Source organism: Haemaphysalis longicornis, unplaced genomic scaffold (assembly GCF_048455015.1).
Source record: "Haemaphysalis longicornis isolate Haplotype H1 unplaced genomic scaffold, Haemaphysalis longicornis Haplotype H1 scaffold_14, whole genome shotgun sequence".
Lineage (NCBI taxonomy): Eukaryota > Metazoa > Arthropoda > Arachnida > Ixodida > Ixodidae > Haemaphysalis > Haemaphysalis longicornis.
This window is the reverse complement of record NW_027526245.1, coordinates 15,573,883-15,593,540: the sequence shown is the minus strand read 5'-3', so window position 1 is coordinate 15,593,540 and position 19,658 is coordinate 15,573,883. Positions and strand designations below refer to the sequence as shown.

General features: G+C 51.3%; 1 protein-coding gene across 1 annotated transcript in view; it reads left to right on the top strand.

Moving 5' to 3' along the window:
* The window catches only part of LOC144165164 (TWiK family of potassium channels protein 7-like), a 45,776-nt gene extending 28,936 nt beyond the window's left edge, over positions 1 to 16,840 (top strand). The window contains exons 2-3 of the mRNA XM_077695268.1: positions 12,836 to 13,173; positions 16,039 to 16,840. Coding sequence (XP_077551394.1) covers positions 12,836 to 13,173; positions 16,039 to 16,425 — 725 coding nt within the window. The 3' untranslated portion in view covers positions 16,426 to 16,840. The remainder of the gene's footprint in view (positions 1 to 12,835; positions 13,174 to 16,038) is intronic.
* Positions 16,841 to 19,658: the final 2,818 nt, after the last annotated feature.

The window sequence follows — 19,658 nt, the reverse complement described above, 5'->3', positions numbered from 1 at the left end:
CATTCCTAAACCAGGCAAGCCTCTCGACCTCGCGCATCTCCGGCCCATCTTCCTCACCTCTTGTGTAGGAAACGTCCTTGAACATGTCATTCACGCACGCTTGGTACAGCATCTCACCCACACAGGACAATTCCCACACACCATGTTCGGCTTTCGGGCCGGACTCTCCACTCAGGACGTTCACCTCCAGCTAAAGCACGACATTATAACTCCCCAGTCTCGTGTAGACTCTGTAGCGATACTCGCCCTCTATTTGCGAAAGGCTTTCGACCGAGTCTCCCACAAAGTCATTCTGCAAAACCTGGCAGCCCTAGCCCCGGGGGCTCGTGCTTACAAGTACATTGGCGATTTCCTTACCGATCGCACTGCAGTCCTTCAGATCAACAACCTACGCTCTGACATAATACACCTACCCTCAATAGGTACCCCGCAGGGCGCTGTCCTGTCACCACTGTTATTCAATATAGCGATGATTAATCTCCCCCAGCAGTTGAATAACATACCATACCTTCATCACAGTCTTTATGCCGACGACATCGCCTTGTGGACGACCGGGGGCAGTGATGGGCACATTGAGGATACCCTTCAACAGGGAGCAGATGTCGCTGCCTACGCGCGTGGCATTGGACTTGAATGCTCACCGGAGAAAACGGAGCTACTAATCCTTCCTGCTAAACGTACCAGCAGAGACACTTCTCCTCCGGACATTACAATCCGAGTTCACGAACAACCCGTTCCCCAGGTGCAATGCCTGAAGATCTTAGGCCTATTGGCGGTGAGATCTTTGAGTGGCGCCCCCTGGGTCTGACGTCGGCTTAGGGATTCGCGCCGCTGCCGTCTGCTACACTCCGCTTGTGAGGGGCAACAGTGCCTGGGCTAGAAATCGCCCGCTTCGTTGCTGAAGTGCGTTAAAAAGCGTATTTCTAGCGACTCAGTTATTTTGCCAGCTTCGGACGCATCTGAATAATTTGAAGCTGTATCCCCCACAAGTTTGCAACACACGAAGAGATAGAGAACAACTTTCTTCAGAGTCAGAAGATCGTGTGTAACTCGTCCTTTCTTGCTTATTCGCGAGGATCAGCGCTCAGAGCTCCTCGATAAGTATTCAAAATTGAAGGCTTCCCTGCAGTGTTTTTTGAGATGCTCTTATGAAGAATCAGCAGTCTAATGCTACGTACCAAGCAGTGGGCCCCTACACGCGCATCGTAGAGCAGGAAATGAAGCGGCTGTGTTCTACTTCTGTCGTTGTTGTTGACCTCGTCAGATGAATGTTTTTTTTTCTTTGCCCAGCGCATTAATTTTTCTGCACCGTCACAAACGTCTTATTAGGAGGTTTGGAATGTTTGGACGCTCACAAGGATAGTGTTGATATTTTCTTCATTTTGTATGGCATACATTCCCTTCTTCACAAATTAGCTTTCATTACGGCTGCGTGCAAGACGGTGCATATCCGCAGCGTGCTTTGTTTATTCACATGCAAATACAATGAGGTTTGTGCTACGCCACCATGATCGCGCCCTAAACAACGTGGTCCACAGTACTCGAAGGCGGCTTTTGTGCTCCGAATTTCTATCGTAATTATATCGTTATCATAACGAACTGACCCTCAACTCGAACAATGATGACATGATTACGGTGTTGAAGGCATGATATACTCGCTAACTAACGTAATAAATAGTATACCTGCATATATTACCAGACTTGGAACCGAAGAAGAATTCCAAGTAGCTCTTTATTGCTTTTCATCCCTTCCAGGCGCGAAGAACAAATCCTATTCTACTCGGGATGGAGTTCTATGATTTGAAGAAAATTACTTTTACTCGCTTGTCCTGGACTGAGGACCCGGCCCACTAACCAGATCGATTTAATTGTTAAACAAAGTTTTCCCCTCCTCCCCTTCCTCCTCCTCCTCCTCTTGAGTGCAGTTTTCCTATAACGCATATCCGAATATCGGGAAGGTATGGCTGTGCAAAATGTTCTGAAATATCCCTCCAGGTCTTAACAAACATATATGTGTTACTATAAATTTAACGAAGACGTGACTCGTTTTGCTCAATAAACCTCCAGACTGGTTAGATGCCTGGTATACAATCAGCCCGCGCGTATATACACACTGGGTTATTTGGAACTCAACCTACACTTTTTGCAGTCTATAGTGCATTTCGGCAAACTTTCATGCCTTGACAACGTAAAGTGATGTGACAAACCGCGTTCGAGCGTTCGGCAAGGTTGCAAAAACTGTTTTACCTTACATATGATTACCGGGAATCGTGATGCCTTCTGCCAAAGCGGGCAGCCCTGAAGGCCTAGAATTTGTTTTGGTCTTCCATTTTCGCTGTTGTCGGTTATTAGCAGCTGACTGTTCCTTTTGTTCGAATGCTTACATGAGAAGCTGACGCCTAGCTCCGACTCTTTGCGCTCCGCACAGGACCGGCTTCGCAAGGAATGGGGTGGCGCCGGCAATGTTTCTCCCCTAGCGGTATCCAAAACTATACTTTAATTGACACCATGAGCTAGTGTATGCGATTTTAAGCCCATTATTATGATAAAAAGTTACCCACACGCCAATTCTGGTGCGGAGAAGCATCAGACGTTGACCGAGCGCAAAGAAACAGCAGGGAGAGCGATCCTGAGTGAAGCAGACGACAAATGCGAGAATCCCTAAGCTGACGTCACGGAGGCGCGCTTCGCAGCGCCGCCTGTGTTCGCGCTCACCGCCAATACATATAGAGCAACCGTGCTAACACCACGTTCATAGCACACCTCACTTCTCAGGTGAATCAAACTATCAATCTCATACGTCGTATAGCTACCCGAAATCAGGGGCTCAAACAGGCAGAGCGCCTTCGGCTGATACAGGCTTTCATTATTAGTGGCATCACTTACTCTCTTTCCTACTTGCTCCCTTCGCCCACCGAATTAGCTAAAATTAATTGTCTAATTAATTTATAAAACAGCGCTGCAGGTACCTCAGAGCACATCCACTGCCCGCCTTGAATCACTTGGGGTCTTTAACACCGCCGAAGAGTTGATTGAGACGCATCTGTTGAGTCAGCTCACTCGTCTCACAGCCACGCTCTCAGGCAGAATGCTTCTCCGACGGCTGCGCCTTGACAGCCCATTCCTTATCGACGGGCCCATTCCCCTTCCCAGCCACATTCATGAGCTAATAACGGTGAGACCCATACTGCGCAATATGCACCCGACGTTTCATCGAGCGCGCAGGGAGCACAGGGCGAGGACGTTAACCAAGCGGTACCCAAACACCCCCTCCACCGTCTACGTCGACGCTGCGAGATACAGGAGCCGTGAAGCTTATGCGATAGCGGTCATGAATGGCCCTGACGCCCCTCCGCTTCCTTCCCTTACTCTGTACACTAACTCCCCGGCGACCGCGGAAGAGGCGGCAGTAGCCCTAGCCTTTACCCTCAGGCCACGCCCTCCATCGTAATCTCCGATTTCAAAACGGCCGTTCAAAATTTCGCCAAAGGAATGATCTCGCCTTTGGCCCTCAAAATCCTTGTTCAAAATTCTCCCACCACCCCAGTCGAGCTGGTATGGACTCCGGCCCATACGGGTGTGGGGGGGAACGAGGCAGCACACAGGGCCGCTCGAGAGCTCACCGTCCGAGCTGGTCCTGGCCTTGAGCCCTTCCACGGAGCCCTATCAGCCCGCGACAGACTCCTTACCTTCAACGACATAACCTCGCACTACCGCCTCTCCCGCCGCCAACTACCCCCAGCCGCTCCGACCTTCACCAACGAAGAGGAACGCCTATGGCGACTCACCCAGACACACGTACTCCCCTGCCGATATCGACTTCACCTAATCTACCCTTCTTTGTACCCCACCCCTTTGTGCCCCGACTGCGGGTCCCTCGATACCCAAGACCACTGCATGTGGCAGTGCCCCCAAAACCAATTCCCCCCTTTCACAGACGGAGAGCACTGGGCGAAGGCGTTGTGCAGCTTGGACCGTGAGGTCCAGGCTAAGGTCATCCAGCGAGCTGCAATGGTCACGGGCCGGTTACCACCGCCGGTCACCTGCCACCCAGACTAGCCCCATGGGGCTCAAATAAAGTTTCTCTCTCTCTCTGTCTCTCGAGGCGCTCTCCTCCGTCGGCCTTGGAACGTTGCTCTTGTGAGGCTTAGCCTGATGCGATATTTTAACTGCTTTGAATCTTGGCGTAAAATGCACTCACCGCGGCAAACGTGGCAACGGGAGATTCCTTGTGACTTGCCGGTGTTCTTGACGCACAACTGGGAAAGGTGAATGGCCTTTTTCCGCATGAAAAGTCGCAAAAGCGAGAGCTCGTGTGGAGCAGCTTATGACTCCATAGTCCCCCGTGACCAAAGAACATGCGAGATTTATGAAGCATTTCCAATGCACGAGCGAGCGGGCGCATGCTTCAGCAAGTCTTCTGTGGTCTTGTTAGCAAAGGATATCTGCGCTGTTAACTTTTGTTCTTTTAAAACAAAGCCTTCTACCTCTGCCAGCCAGCGATTCCTTCCTGGGCTGCGGGACAAGAAACTCAGAACGCGGATGGGGATGGGGAGGGCGGTTTTCACTCCCGGAGCACAGTGTAGATGGCGCCGCTATAGGGCGTTCCCAGCGTTCCCTGCGCGCAGCTGCCTGCTCGCACCGGAGGGCGAGTTGCAGGGCCGGCTTCGTTATGGCGTATTCGGTTGGGCGTTTACGAGCGCTCTGGAGTGCTCTGAAAAGCGGCCGCGCCTTCGGTTGGTAGAATTCGAGCGCTCGAACTACCTTCGGTTGGTTCTTTCGGAGCGTCATCCTCCGACTCGGAGCGCTCCCGACCGCTCTGACTTCGAAGTGAGAGCGTGGCGCGATCTGGCCGGGAGGACGGGTCACGGGACACAAAACGCCGCGGTTTACCACGGCTGGGCTAAAGGAGCGGCGGGCACGCACTTTCACGAAAGTGCGCGCTCGCCGCTCCTCCAGTCCGGCCGTGGGTTTACCTGGCGGCTTCCCGCGCTGGCTGCACGGTGGCGCTACAGGCGCGCTGCTCCTAAGGTCCCTAAAATTACTAAGGTAGCGCCAACTGCTCCGTACTTCTCCGCGGCCCTCCTCTTTTTTCTCTCCCCTCACCCGCGGCGCCGCGGTCCCTTTAACTCCGCGGCGGGGCCGCCATTTTTGTTGGCTTCCTCAGAGCAGACGCCCTGGCAAGACTTCGGGCCGCTCGCAGCAGTTTTTCGTGCAGTTTGATCTTGTTTTCGCGCCGCAATCGCACTTTGGTAGCATTAATAGTATTTCTAGAGCCCCGTTTTACCAACACGCATTAAGTGAGGCTGTTTTGTTGTATATTTTTGTCTAGAAGGGGATATTTGCGGGGCGGATGCCGCGGGCGCATACGGACAGCGCGGTGTTTGTTTACGTGTGCGGCATGCTCAGGATAGTTCGTGAACGCGAAAGGATCGAACGTGGACGTTTCAAACTGCTCTGCTACATAGTATTTCTAGAGCCCCGTATTACAAACATGCCCTAAGTGAGGCTGGTTTGTTGTATATTTTTGTGTAGAAGGGGATATTTGCGGGATGGATGCCGCTGGCGCATACGGACAGCGCGGTGTTCGTTTACGTGTGAGGCATCAGGATAGTTCGTGAACGCGAAAGGATCGAACGTGGACGTTTCAAATTGCTCTGTTACACTAATTCCGTTGTTGCATTTGCGTGATTAAGTTGTGGTCGTGCAAGCGCTGCACAGAGGGCTTGCGCATGGTTCGCGGTGACCATGGTTCGCGGCATTTCGAGCGCTGCGCTGGCTTTTTTGCGTTCGCGTTTTTGCGTTAGTTGTAGATCATTGTAGATCGTGAACGCGAAAGGATCGAACGTGGACGTTTCAAATTGCTCTGTTACACTAATTCCGTTGTTGCATTTGCGTGATTAAGTTGTGGTCGTGCAAGCGCTGCACAGAGGGCTTGCGCATGGTTCGCGGTGACCATGGTTCGCGGCATTTCGAGCGCTGCGCTGGCTTTTTTGCGTTCGCGTTTTTGCGTTAGTTGTAGATCATTAGGCAGCGCTCAGTATGCGTCCCGCATTAGCTACTGACATTCATGCCACCTTTATTCCGTGCACTTTCCGGTGCTTTGACGCTGTTGCAAAATATATGTGACCTTCACGTCGTTATAGGCTGCTGTCAGGGTCAAAGTTCTCGCGTCTCCTCGTTGGCCTCGCCCATGACCGCTGTACTTTTGGCAGTGCGTCCGTGACATAGCAATGTTGGTGCGATTCGCGTTCACAATTACTTCGAGTAAGGCCCTGTCGGGCATATCTGGAAAAGGCTGGCACAAAGAACGCGCAGTTAAAGAATGCGCTCAGCTTACAATTAGCTGTAGTGCCCACTTCTGTAATAACTACCGTATTCCAAGGCCAGAAGCGCGCTAACAAGCGCAGTTGTGAATCCTTTTTATGCTATACAGGTAACATTGATTCATGTGTGGGATTTGATAAATTACAGCTTGCTACGGCCGAGCTGGCCGGTGACTGCACTGACCTTATTCGAGCACCCGAAGGCACAACAACTCGGCATCGCGAAGCTACATAAAGTGACGCCGACGCAACACTTGTTTGAAAGGAGCAGCTGACTCTTCGGTTGTTATCGGTTCTTATACGCTGGCGGCTTCGATAAGGCCTGCTCCCAGGCAGCTGAGTCTAAATTGGCGAATTGAAATGGACAGTGGCGGCGGAGAGAAGAAAAAACAAACAACGCGGGGACGAGGTACTACGTCACTGGCCGTTGGCCAATGGCGCGCGGCGTTCGCCGGCGAAAAAGAAAATGGCAAAAAACGAAGGAGGAAAGGAGCGCGGGCGAGGGCGAAAGGCGGCGAGATCTAAAGATGGCGCTACCTTAGTAATTTCAGGGACCTTAGCTGCTCCGAGATCGCCGATGCAATCGCCTCTCGCTCTCTGACTGCGAGCCGCTTTGGAATCTGGCGACTCCGAGCCAGAGGACCGGAGCGGCAAAGCGAATACGCCATTAAGGCCCAACCACATGCACGCGTAAAATCGACGTACTCGCGCAACGACGTACGCCTGCGGCGACATACGCCACTGCCTTTACGCCGACGACGACGTCGGAAAGGGCGAGCAACCACATATCGCCGCAACGCGCGAGTAAACCAGGCGGGTAAAGCTTGCTCAAAAATGTGTCTAAACACGGATGCCGCCATGATGCCACGCTGTAGTTGCCAGATCAGAAGTTGAAGATATGGCTAACAATTTTTCTTGAAAATGATGCACAAATTTAGGGCCCTAAGCTAAAATTAGGCAACTTTTATGGCAATAGCTGAGTTGTTTTACGAGTTTGTATGCCTTTTATTAGTTTTATCGAAGCATTCATGCTTGACGAACAAAAATAAATGAAATATTAAGCAAAAAGAGGACGTCGGGCTGAGGCGCCAAATTCAGTTTCGGTATATTGTGAGGAGCGTAACTCATGTGGGGGTAATTTACAAAGGTTCACTCTAACACGCCTTAGTGTCTGCTGTGTCACTTCGTTGCTTGCGAAGACAAGCTTGCAAAGACTGCCGACAATACGGAATAAAGCCGCCGCCGCCGCCTATTTCACGGACACCTTCTGTACGCTGCCGATTTGAACTCGCCGTCAGCCGGTCGTATCATGTTACGCGAGACATGTCTGGGCAGATCGGCTCCTTTTGACCGTATATGATTCGTAAATCAAAAACAACCAAATGTACGAAACATTTTACCATGCCTAGCGTATAACTAGGCTCTTGTTTACGAGTGCTGTTATACTTTCACTGAACGGTGTTTTACTTGAGTGAGATATAAAACAACCGCAAACTAATAATAATAAAGGCAAGGTGGTTTTCTAGAGGAGGACAAGGCGAAGCCGAAAGGTAATCCCGAATGTAGGTGCAGAAATCTCCTGTATGCATGTGTGCGATTGGTGCATGCTCCTTCGATCGCTGAAACACGCAATCTGAAATTTTCGAGAATATATTTGATGCTTTGCATGGCACATTTTCTAAACTCGGTGGATCAGCGACGTTGTTTTATTACGTCTACTTGCACCTCTACTCTCATATGGCCCACGCTACCCTTCTCAGTTGCGGAGAATGCAAAACAAACTGCATCTAAAGCGGCAGCACGGCACAAAAGTTCGCTAGCTACCACAGGAAAAACTTTACACAACGTTTCTGCACAGCAAAGTTGTCACGGCGCACACACAGCAACGGTGGCTGCCATGATGGAATGCGTATGTTGCTAGGTGAAATCTTACTACTGCCGCCAACTCTAGTAGGCAGAAAGACAGCGGGCAACGCTGTGAGGGTGGCATCATGTCTGCGCCCGGGTGTAGCACGGTTTCAATGCACGGTCTGGCCGGGCAGCTTTTCCTCTGGAGTCGCAGTGTAGCTCGACTACCTCGGGCTCGGCTTTGTGGCGACCAGTTCAACTACATTTTCACTGAAATAAAACAAACAACGCCTATTCTCACGCAAGTACGCGTATTTAATACAGAAACAACTAAAACAGTTCTTGGGACATTAAAAAACGCAAAGGATTAGCATGCATAGTCGGCAGGCACGAAACCCTCCGCTGCATTTGGCGTAAACTGCCTTGCTCCCATAGTTGCTCGTTGCTTCGCGTGCTTTATAGAGTTGTTTGCTCTCCGTATTGCTTCGTTTTACAAATTACTTCGTTTCGTCGCATAATTAATATATCAATTTGCCGTGTTGTTATGCGACCTGACCACCAGATAACATCACGGCCAGAGGTCTACGTCAACACATGTAAACACCGTCCGCCAGAAAGTTTGCGTCGATGTCTGGCGTGCTCTGACTTGGGCCTAACAATCGCGTAGCAGTGCATTCGGTGTACGCCGGGGTACACCGGTTCCTTACGCGCTTACGCCGGTTTACGTTGCCAGCTTATTCGTGGCTCATATTGAATGGAAGAAGCTGGGGTTTGAGAATTAACTGAGAAAACTGGGAGGCACTGGGAGCAACTGGGAAAATGGGAAAGCGAGCCCACTGTTTTCTGGAATCTACGGGAGGAAGCTGGGCCATTGTGACCGGCTTCGTCAACAACCGGCCTGTTCGCGTTTGCATAGACACGTTGGCACCACTATCTATGCTAACGCGAACAGGGCGGTTGTTGACGAAGTCGGTCACAATGGGCTAGCTTCCTCCCGTAGGTTTCAGAAAACAGTGGCCTTCCCGTTGCGCTGCGTCCACCTGGATCGTTTGCTCTGCCGGCTCGACGTTCTTCTGCACGGTTAGTTCCTGCAGTCTTGGGACGGCTGCACTGCCTCGAAAGGTGTCCTGGCTCGTTGCAGTTGTAGCAATTCGGGGGTTGTAACCACGTGAAGGGCGCTGAGGCTCGAGGGTATCGTCTCCCCTTGCGTTGCCTCGTGATACGGCTGCGTCGTCACCGTGAGTATTTCGTTGCGGCTTGTGGTTAAGGTGGTCCACTTGTTGCGGTCTGCAGGTGGCTGCCTCGGGCGACGCCTCGTGTCCAGCAGGTCGATCAACTGCACCGCGCTGCCGCAGGGCTGAGCAGCGAGGGGGTTCGCCCAGGTGTTACCTCCGATTGCGCTCAGAACGAGGGAGACTCGTTCCTCTGCGGCCAGCGGGTATGGAGCCTTGTCGAGCAAAGCGTTCTTCGTGTACATGTACTCGACGATCGTCTCGGATGGCCGTAGCCGACGCTTGGACTGGAGATCGAGGAAATCTTGCATGCCCATTCGTCGATGGAAGCGTGCGATGAGAGCGTGCTTCCAAGTTTCCTAGCTGACGTAACGTGTGCCGTACGATGCGTTCCAGTCTCGCGCTGGGCCCCTGAGGCTGGTAGCTGCAGTTGCCAGAGCCAGTGACGGACTCCAGTGCGCCAGTTCCGAGATCCGTTCTGCCTGTGCGATCCAGTCGTGCAGGTTGCGTTGCACGTTCCCGTCTCTGGAATCGCAGAGGCCGTGTCATTGGTAGAGTGCATCTGGATCGGAGCGGCGGGTGCTGGAGGCCTCAGCAGAAGTTCGGCGAGCTGGGCTTGCGTTTTCGCCACCATGGCGACAGTGCGAGAGATGTCCGATTCGTTGTCCTGTTGAACGTGAGACGTTACGTTAGTCGTGGCGCCGTGCGTGCTGCTTGTCGCTGGCGCTCTCGTAGCCTGCGGCACCTCGGTAGCAGCAAGGAGTGTGCTGTGTCGTTCGATGCCTGCTGCTGGCTCCTGTGTCGTGGGAGCCGTGTGGCCACCTCTTGCTAGCTGTCAACGAAGACTCTGAAGTTCGTCGGGCAGCCTCCCGTTTTGGACGGTTAGCGCCGCTTCCAGGTTCGTCGGCCTGTCGTCGTCGTTGTTGGCAGCCTGGGGCGTCGTTGGCGCACTTGTCGACCGTTCGGAGAGCTGGCGACGTCGTAGATTGTCCTCGAGGAGGCGCGTTACGAGGTCGTCTTTCCGGCCAGAGCACAGAAGCTTTCATGATCGGAGCACGTCGGTTAGCTGCTGCTTCTTCGCCGAACGCAAGACGTGGCGTTCCGTCGAAGCCAACAGCCAGCCGGTCACCGTTGTGGAGTCGGTCGATTCCCCTCGTGTGCGTGGAGCACTCTCGTCGTCGTGCAGCGGTTCATCAGTGCCTTTCGTCTCCTCATCGGCCTTAAATCCTAATCCTGTCGGCTGCGCCATGTCAGCTTAATCGTGGCTCATATTGAGTGAAAGAAGCTGGGGTTTGAGAATTTAATAATTAACTGAGAAAACTGGGATTACGTATATATGGTACGATGATAGAGGAGCACTCAAAGAAAACGTCTGACGCGTTGCTCGGGCGTGGGGCGGCTCTCTTGGGCGAACAGCACACACAAGCACCACGCAAGAGTCCAAAGCTCGCACCATACACGCTCGCTGGTATAAACATCCGGCCGTGGTCGCTGCAGCGGTGGTGGTTCCAAGTGAGCATCGACGGTTGTGGAAGCGGCGGCAGCAGCGGCCTCTCAGCTGATGAGTAGCCGACTATCGTGCGCCAGGTTTTGTTCACGCTTCACCTAGCCACTCCTCCTCGCCGCTGCCGCTGGCGAAGCGGCCCGGTTGCCGCTCTTACATGCGAGATGGGTGGCTCTCCCGCACGACCTGGCACTCACGATGGTGGACGCACACGGAACTCTGCTCCCTTACGGGAGCTATATACAGGAACTCTAGGCTTTGTCGTCTGCTTTAGCGACGGTTGTTTTGGGCCTGTTTTGGAGCAGCTTCGAGTTCATTGCGCGCTTGCTTCTCACAGCTTGATTAACTTGTTCGGCAGCACCTCCTGGGTAACCCGGACCCGACGCAATTAACTGGTCGTACGGCAACGATACGTTAATAATTAGTTTTCAGGGCGGGAAAACAAAATGTAGAGACCAGGCATCTGGCCGCTAGAGAAACGCCACCTTTTCCGCACGAATGGAATTCCCTTTTCTAAATTAAAGAATAGCTGTTCGATTGTGTTTTAACAAGTATTACAAAAGGCGAAATCAGGAACAACTGGATCTGATAAATAGTTATTATAGAAGCTCCCTTAGCTTTCTCGCAATTCTCAAACTTACTAAAGAAACTATTTTGAATAGGTATAAATGGGAATCACTAAGCTCACATGCGGCATTGTTTCGGTGTCTGCGGTTGTGTCACGCGGTGGTGCAGCCCCGAACTAGAACATCAGGATGGCTAGGTTCCACTGTCTCACCCTTCAAAAGACGCTCATCTCCGTTTTTCGCCGGCGCACGGCCGAGCCACAGCGGCGGCGTCGTCCGCCGCTCTATTGCGGCCGTGACCGACGCTCCTGCGTTCGGGACACCGCCCCCGCGAATTCCGGGGTAACGGCAGGCGGAATCTCTGGTTTCTATCTTTGTCGAGCCACGTGTGCGAATTCAAGTCACGTCACATGGACATTGTTGTGGGTGTCGTTTAAAGCTTTGCTTTCTAACCACCTTCACAGCGTGGATTGGAGCCAATTTTTGACAAAAGCCCCTCAATGCATGAGAAACAGAAACAGGGGTTGAGTGAAACGATCTTACGAGGGTTGCAGCGAAATTGGAAATGCGTCACAGCCGGGCTGGACTGCGTGCGGTGGACAAGTACCAAATCTGTTTTCGCGGCCGAGCTCTCCTCTGACCCCAGAAATGGCTTCGCGCTCTCGAACGCCTGCACGCCTCGGGCATTACTGGCGTAGCTCAAGGCACAGCCGCGGGTATGTACAATTCTGAGGCTACGCAGTACTTTGCGAGGATCTCGAAGAGGATTCAGGGGACGCGAACAGATTTCTTGTCGGCTACGCTCCTTGTGCTCGCGCCCTGCGTAATTGATTATTCGGACTTTATGACTAAGTATAGTTATGAAGCGCTGCCAGGCGCACGTATGCGCCACTGTCGGCAGACTTGATCCTAAATACAAAGGCCATCTACGGTCGTGTGGCTTAAAACGGAGGTGTCGAAGTATCGTCATCATCGTCGTTTTTATGTGTGCCTTTTGCTTCTGTCTGTTACATTCACAAATAGGCATGGGCAAACGCTCTTTTGAGGGCCATTTTTAGTGTTCTTATCGCTTGGCGTAACGAAACCCCGAGAAACTTGAACGAAATTGTATACGTGAAGCCGCGGAGACTGGTTTGCATCGTTAGGCGTAAAAGTGCAGCGTTTCGCCTAACGTAAATCGGGCGTGTACGCTCCCCCGCCCTTCACATTGATTGCCGCGTCAGTCGCCCGGCTGGTGCCTCAGCAAGGTGACAGCCCTAAAATCTAGGAACGGAAAGTTCAAAGTTATTTTTCGTTTAAACTATGGTGCAGATTCCAGAGCAACAGTAACAATTGCTTGCTTTCTAACCGTATTTGCAGGATACGGAAACATCGCTCCAAAGACCAACTGGGGCAAGATTGTGACCATTGTGTACGCCATAGTGGGAATCCCATTGATGCTGCTGTACCTGACGAACATCGGCGACATTCTGGCGAAGGCTTTCAAATACGTGTACGGGCGACTGTGTCACTGCGAGCACCGCGGCGCCGATTTCTCGGGCCGCCGGATTGAGGGCGCTTCTTACTACAACGGCTCCTGGTCGGCGTCGCCGCTGGGAAGGTCGCTGAGGAGGGAGCACTGGACCGTTAACCACACGGCGCTCGAGGACGGCGACGCCATCAACGGATTCGCAGCTGCTGGCCAAACGAGAGGGGGTGTAAGTATAAATTCAATCTTCGCAGCACAGCCATGTATTTTGAGCATAACGTGCATTTTTTCCAGACAGTAAAGAACAACTAGTGTCTACAGTTTTATGTAGTTACGTGTACATTCCTTGGTGTCAAAAGGTCTTCTCACTTGGGAAGAAGTTGTGCACCACGAAAAGCCCGGAAGGGAAGGGCGGCGAGCCTTACGTTAAACGGTGTCCCAGATATCCTGGTGTCGGGAACATTTATTGAAATGCATTTATTTCGAGGAATCTCCGTTATAAATTTGTCAATGTTTTATTTTAAAAAGCTCGCTGTATGCGGCAACTTCAACGAATCACGAAAATAACTCAACAATAAGGTGTACACCGAGTGACAAGTCGTTATATACTTTATCTCATTACCGAGATTATGGAAGTTTCACGATGCCTCTGGTGGCTCACTGCAATAGTCTGAAGTGCTCTGCCTGTAAATGGGGCGTGGGAAGCACGTGAATGCCTTTCACATGCCAAAGCGAAGCCTTGCAAATTCTATGTAGCAGCGTGGAATAGTTGCCCAAAAAGGCGGCATGAAACAAAGGGCAAAATATTGGGAAATCATCACTTGTGTACAGTTAAACATGGATGCAACGAACCTCCATGTAATAATTCCGGGATTTGACCAAGTTTTTTTTTATTTCCCGTTTTCAGCTCCATTGAAACCCGTGTGTCCGCGACCTATATGTAGCGAAAGCGTTACGACGGTTAAGCTTGATGGAACGAATCCTTTGCGCTGCTGAGGCATTGTTTTTTGCCCTTTATCTTGAAAATCGGCTGGAGAAACGCACTAATTTGCCGTCCTTCGCCCGCACTGCAAACTGCGGTGAGTTTCCAGTGCCAATACGGTGTCGATTCGCGAGTCAAGTCGCGAGTCTCCACTGATCTGATCTCGGTTCATCGGTGATGTGTTCTGTTGCCAGAAAACGAAAACTTTTGTCTTTTCAAGGCAAACTCGCAATTTTTATTTACCGTCTCCCCCGGTTAGAAAAAAGCGCCGCCGCCCGGTACAGGATCCCAGCTAGCACCCTCTCAACATTGATCAGTGCGGAAAAGAGCATCGAGTTCCCGAAAAGCCGCCCTTTCAGCAAACGTTTGGATCTTTGAAGCGAGTTAAGGCACCGAAAATTGTCAAAGGGCATAAGTGATACTTCAGGTACGTTAGTTAAAACGGGGTTAAAGGACCTCGCTTCATTGGAGTGCTGTGCAATGGGAAAGCAGCAGGCGCAAATTGCGCGGTTCTTCACTGTGATATAAATCCTTAAGAGTTATTTTGCCATCCCACGCATTGGAGGACTCTGCAATCACTGATGCTCTAGCATTTTAGTTTCGTTTCTCCTATAGCCACGCCACCCTTAACCTGCATGCAACGAATACCTGGATGTAACGAAAAATTGCGAAATTTTGGCAACATCGTTATATCCAGGTTTAACTGTATAAGCAGAACCAATGACTTTAGAAGGTTGTAAGCTTCCTTTTTTTGCCCGAACGACAGGCCTAGAATTCTTTTCTTTTCCACTCGCAAGTGTCCCAAAGACATTTTACGCTTTCTTTACAAACCCCCTACTAGCTGGTGCGTTATTTCTGTTTGAATTTCGCGGCGCGAATATCTGAACTTTTTAAATTCTCATGGGCGTCTATGCTGCTCGGTTATGGCATTTGAGAATCACGCTGTTTTCAGCGTTAAAATGTGTTTGTGATTTTGTTATTGCGACATTTTGCCAAAGAGAAACAAAGGCAGGGAAATGAAAATGCGAAACAGGTATAACGAAGTAAGAAACAAGGTACAGACAAGAAGTGACGGGATGCCAGCGTATTCATTCACTACAGAATGCTTCATTCTAAGCCAGAAATTCCAACAGCTGCTTGCACAGATGGCCATGCGTCCAACTGTTAATATCAAGAGGACGGCCTGGGAAGTCTTCGGGCACCAGGTGGTGGGTGGTGCACTGTCGCTCCTGTAGTGGGAGCGGGAAGCTTGATTATGTCGCTGTTGCACGAACCGGAAGCTTCGGTACAACGTCGAGGCGCTAACTCTTCACTGCAGGGGCAATGAAGAGAAAATGCAGTTCGGGTTCATTCACTGTATTAGCTCGTAAGAATAACACTGAAACCACTTTTAAAGAAAAATTCAGTGAAATAAACTATTTAATGAGGATAGGCGACTTTTCCGCACAGCTTAGGCGGACTAAACGTAATTCAAATTAGGCAGTAAGCTTGCACAAGGAGCTCTTTGTATGGCTGACGAGTGAAGCGCGCAACGCACGGAAGACGACCACAGAGACGAGCGCACGTCTCTGTTGTCCTCCTTCGCCCTTATGCGCTTTACTCGTCAGCCATGCAACTTGATCCACCAATTTGCCCAACTCGCCACCAATAGCCCGTTCGTATGTGCTAAGAGTTAGTGCAATAGTGCGTCTTGGAAGTGCGCCACCTCATCGCAGGGATGTGTCGCCCACAGGTTGTCCGCACGCCTGACGAAGAGGACGCTCGCCTAAAAATATCAAGGAAGCTCACACTTATAGCAACGAAAAGGTGGAGTAAAGGTCTTTGCGGAAGCGAAGAAGAAGCAAATCGGCTGTAATCGCGGACTTGAACCGTCGGGATGGCCGTGAAGGTTGCGTACAGTTTCGCTGATTTCAAGTGTTACGTGTTAACCTGAGCTTCCTTGTAGCAACAAAGGTGTCGTAAAGGTCGTTGCGGCAGCGAAGAACCAAGTCTGCCGCAATCGTGGGCTTAATCTATCGTGATGGTCATGAAGGTTCTGCTTAGCTTCGCTACCTTCGGTGTTCTTCGTTCAGTTGGGCGGAACTTTCCTCACACTTGGCGGCGCGTGCGCAGGCCCAGCGGGAGGAGCCCTCGGAGGACGAGGAGGAACGGGCGAGAGTGACGGTGCCCATCGTGCTGTGCATGACCATCATCGGCGGCTACATCTGCGGCGGAGCAGTGCTGTTCGCGGTGTGGGAGGAGTGGAACTACTTGGACGGATCGTACTTCTGCTTCGTCACCCTCAGCACCATCGGCTTTGGCGACCTGGTCCCCGGTGACACCGTGGTGTCGGACAGTGGCTCGCAGGAAAAGCTGGTCATCTGCTCGCTGTACCTGCTCGTCGGCCTTGCGCTCATTGCAATGTGCTTCAACCTTGTCCAGGAGGAAGTGGTGCACAATCTTAGAGCACTCGGCCGCCGGCTAGGCGTTGTCTCGGACATTGACTCGGACTCGGAATGACCCCGGCAATGCCACGGCAGCCTCGCTAGAGTCGTCGTGCACTACGTCGAGGTGCCCATCAGCACGCTGATTCGAACTCGAGTGAGCCGCGCCCGTGCCAGGACGCGCTGTGCGCCTGTACAGGAGGCATAGCCGATGGCGGGAACTGAAAACAGGTCCTCCTAAGGCCACTTTTAAGTGTCAGAAACGATGTCCACTGCCCCGCCCCTGATCTCTAGCTTTCTGATCATTGTATGTGGGCTATTATGTCTCAATATTTTAGGCTCCTCGCGGGTTCGAAAATATTTTTTCAGAAGTGATCGACAAACCAATGACGAGGTCGTGTCTAATACGGCTCGAGTGCTTCCCAGATGCTCTTTGCGCATCCGCCACTGATGAATGTGCTGTATCTATGTACTAAATACTCTTGTTGTTTCTTCTTTCTGTCGCGTGATTGATCCTGCAGTTGTGAATTTATTGTTTTCCTCACCTGATGCTCACCCGTGCCAGGAGGACCTACTAGAAAAGCATAGAGAATAACCTACCTGGGAAGACACCAACAAATTCGTTAGCATCGTCATTCTTTTGAGTAGACAATGAAGGAGTCCCCAAAGTCGTGGTATGTGCATTATTGAATTCGTAATCCTGTCCTATTTTTTATCTTGGGTGGACTTCAACGTTTGTCGAGAGCGTCACGCAAAAAGGCTTTTTCACAACAGCTTTATTCGGAGGGATATTTCTGAGTAGCAGCAGGAATTTCTTTTCGCTTAACGATTGCTAAACAGAAAACGGTTGTTTCCTGTTCAAAGTATGGTACGATAAGCATCCCTGTTGCAGGTATCAAATCACAGAGATTTGAACCACATGTCGAAGATGTGTCGAATCTGTCACTACAGAAATCTTACAACAATTCGTTGATGCCGTAATCACTTTAACGATCGATGAACAGCAGAAGTTCTGCGACACATTCTTACGACCTGTATGATATTTAACTAATACGCACGATATGGGGTATAGTTTGTGCGACTTTTTATAGATGAAGAGCGGACACATCACCGAACAGGGCGATGAGTTGCATGAACAGTAAGCCATATTCTAATTATTTAACCGATCTGTAGTGGGATCCCTAACAGCATAGAATCGATATACGTGGTGCTAGTAAAGCTGCTGACAACTGTGGCACCTTACAACGCAGATCATGCAATGCATGCATCATGAAATAGATGGTACAGAATATCTTACAATGCATGGTGCCAGAAAAAGATAACCAGACATGGACCGCTGCAAGCGCGTGCGCAGGCTTATAGATTCAAGCATTATCAATTCAAGCAAGCAAAACGCGGACCTTGAACATTTTGGGATTCTACATTTCACACACTATATTCTCCACCCTTCAGCCATCGGCGCTCAGCAAACACGACTCGCGAGCGCCACTTTCGGACGTGTCCGCTGTTTGCGGAGACAGACAAAGGCGACAAGGGGAAAAGCATTTATTGCAACGTGCAAATCAACTATACTGCATACAGACTAATCGTAGGCCACAAAGGCGCTAAAAACGCTAGAGATCGAGATGGTTCGACTCACCGATGGAATACCGGAGCAGCGGGCGGCGCGCGTGCGAGCGCGGGTACGGTCTCCGAGCTCACCCGGATGCGTCCCTTTGTGGAGCGTTCCGCAGGACCGGATAAGCGCGCCGAAACGTCCGCGCGCTACCGCATCCCCAAGGCTGTCCTGTCGTCATGCTACATCCCACCGGACCTCGCCAAACGGTGGCGCTAGTGCGGAGGAATAACTGGTTTTCGCGCAAGGCAGAGTGGAAAAGGGTCGACTCCACCCCAGCGACAGTGAACCCTCCGCTTGCTGGCGCGCTCCCGTAGCGCGCGCGAGGCGCGCTGTGCAACGCCGGTCGCGGTGAAAAGCTAGCCAGAAAGATGTGCGCGTAAAAGTCGCGATCCCTACAACGTTTACTTGCAATTTACGTTCCCTGCCTTCACCAACTAATTGTGTATAACCAAGTTGTAAAATCATCCAATAAACTTTCTAGATAAAAGAACACTTTTAATGCGATCTTGTAATGCTAATTGTCAACTATTTTAAGATATGCTAGCGTCCGCCATACCTGCGATTCATCCGATTTTGGCTTGAACCTCCCGTACCTACGACTCGTTAATGCGCCAGTCCATGTGTTGTTTTGGATCGCCCGTGTAGTCTGGTGCTGAGATGGCAGAGGCAAGTATGACTGCCGAGGCATTTTGAGGAGGTCGTCCGTGGTGCCTGGGAAAGTGTGCAGAATGGTTCTTATTGTCTTCGTCGCCCGAAGCAAACGACGAAGAAGTCACGAATGTTGTGCTCTGTGCCGATACGACCTTTCCTGGATATTATACTGGTTCTCTGTGTTGTATCCGCCGCCCACCGAGTCACCATACTTGGCAGAGAAGCAGAGGCAACCTCGAACCCACAGAAAAGGGAGCCTTTATTCTTTTTGCATGCTATTTATAACCGGGCTGTGGTTACTGATGATGATACTGGAAATTGGCCACCTTAGAACTGTATGCCACCTGGTGGCATGAACAGAACTACATTACCCAACACAACAACCCCTCCTCCCATAAAAGGGGCAGCACACCGTCACACAACACAACATCCCCTCCTCCCAAAAAAAGGGGGCACGCACTCATAAGTTGTCTCTGCATTGTCTCATAAGTCATATTCAGCCAGCCACGCAGGCTTGCGTCGGTCTCTAGTAGGATCGCCGTGGAGCCTCACTTGCAGCACTTGTCTCAGTCCCTACCGGCACGTTCCTTGGTACACTCATGTCCGTGACATCAACATTCGGCACACCAGCACTTGCAGAAGTTGGAACTGCCGTTCCGTCGGTGCTGGCCAGGGTAGTAAGTGGCTGGAACTGGGCACTCGGGGACTGTGCTGCTGTGGAGCCGGGAGTCCAGGGAAAACGCAGGTTGCATCTGTCTCAGGATTCCAGGCTGCAGTGTATGGAATCAGCCGCTCACGATTTCAAACGCGACCGTCGCTCAGCTCGTACGTGTCCTCATGTTTGCGCCGAACAAAGGTGAAAGGAGGTGAATACGATGGGGAACCCTTTGGCACATGTCCCGGTAGCTTAATCCGAACTGCTTGACCTGCGCTCAGTGACGAATGTTTGGCTGCACGACGTCGATCAGTATAGGGACCGGGCAGCTGGACGGGTGGCGCCACCACTCGGCGCTCCGCTCGTCAGTGGAATGAGCCGGTGC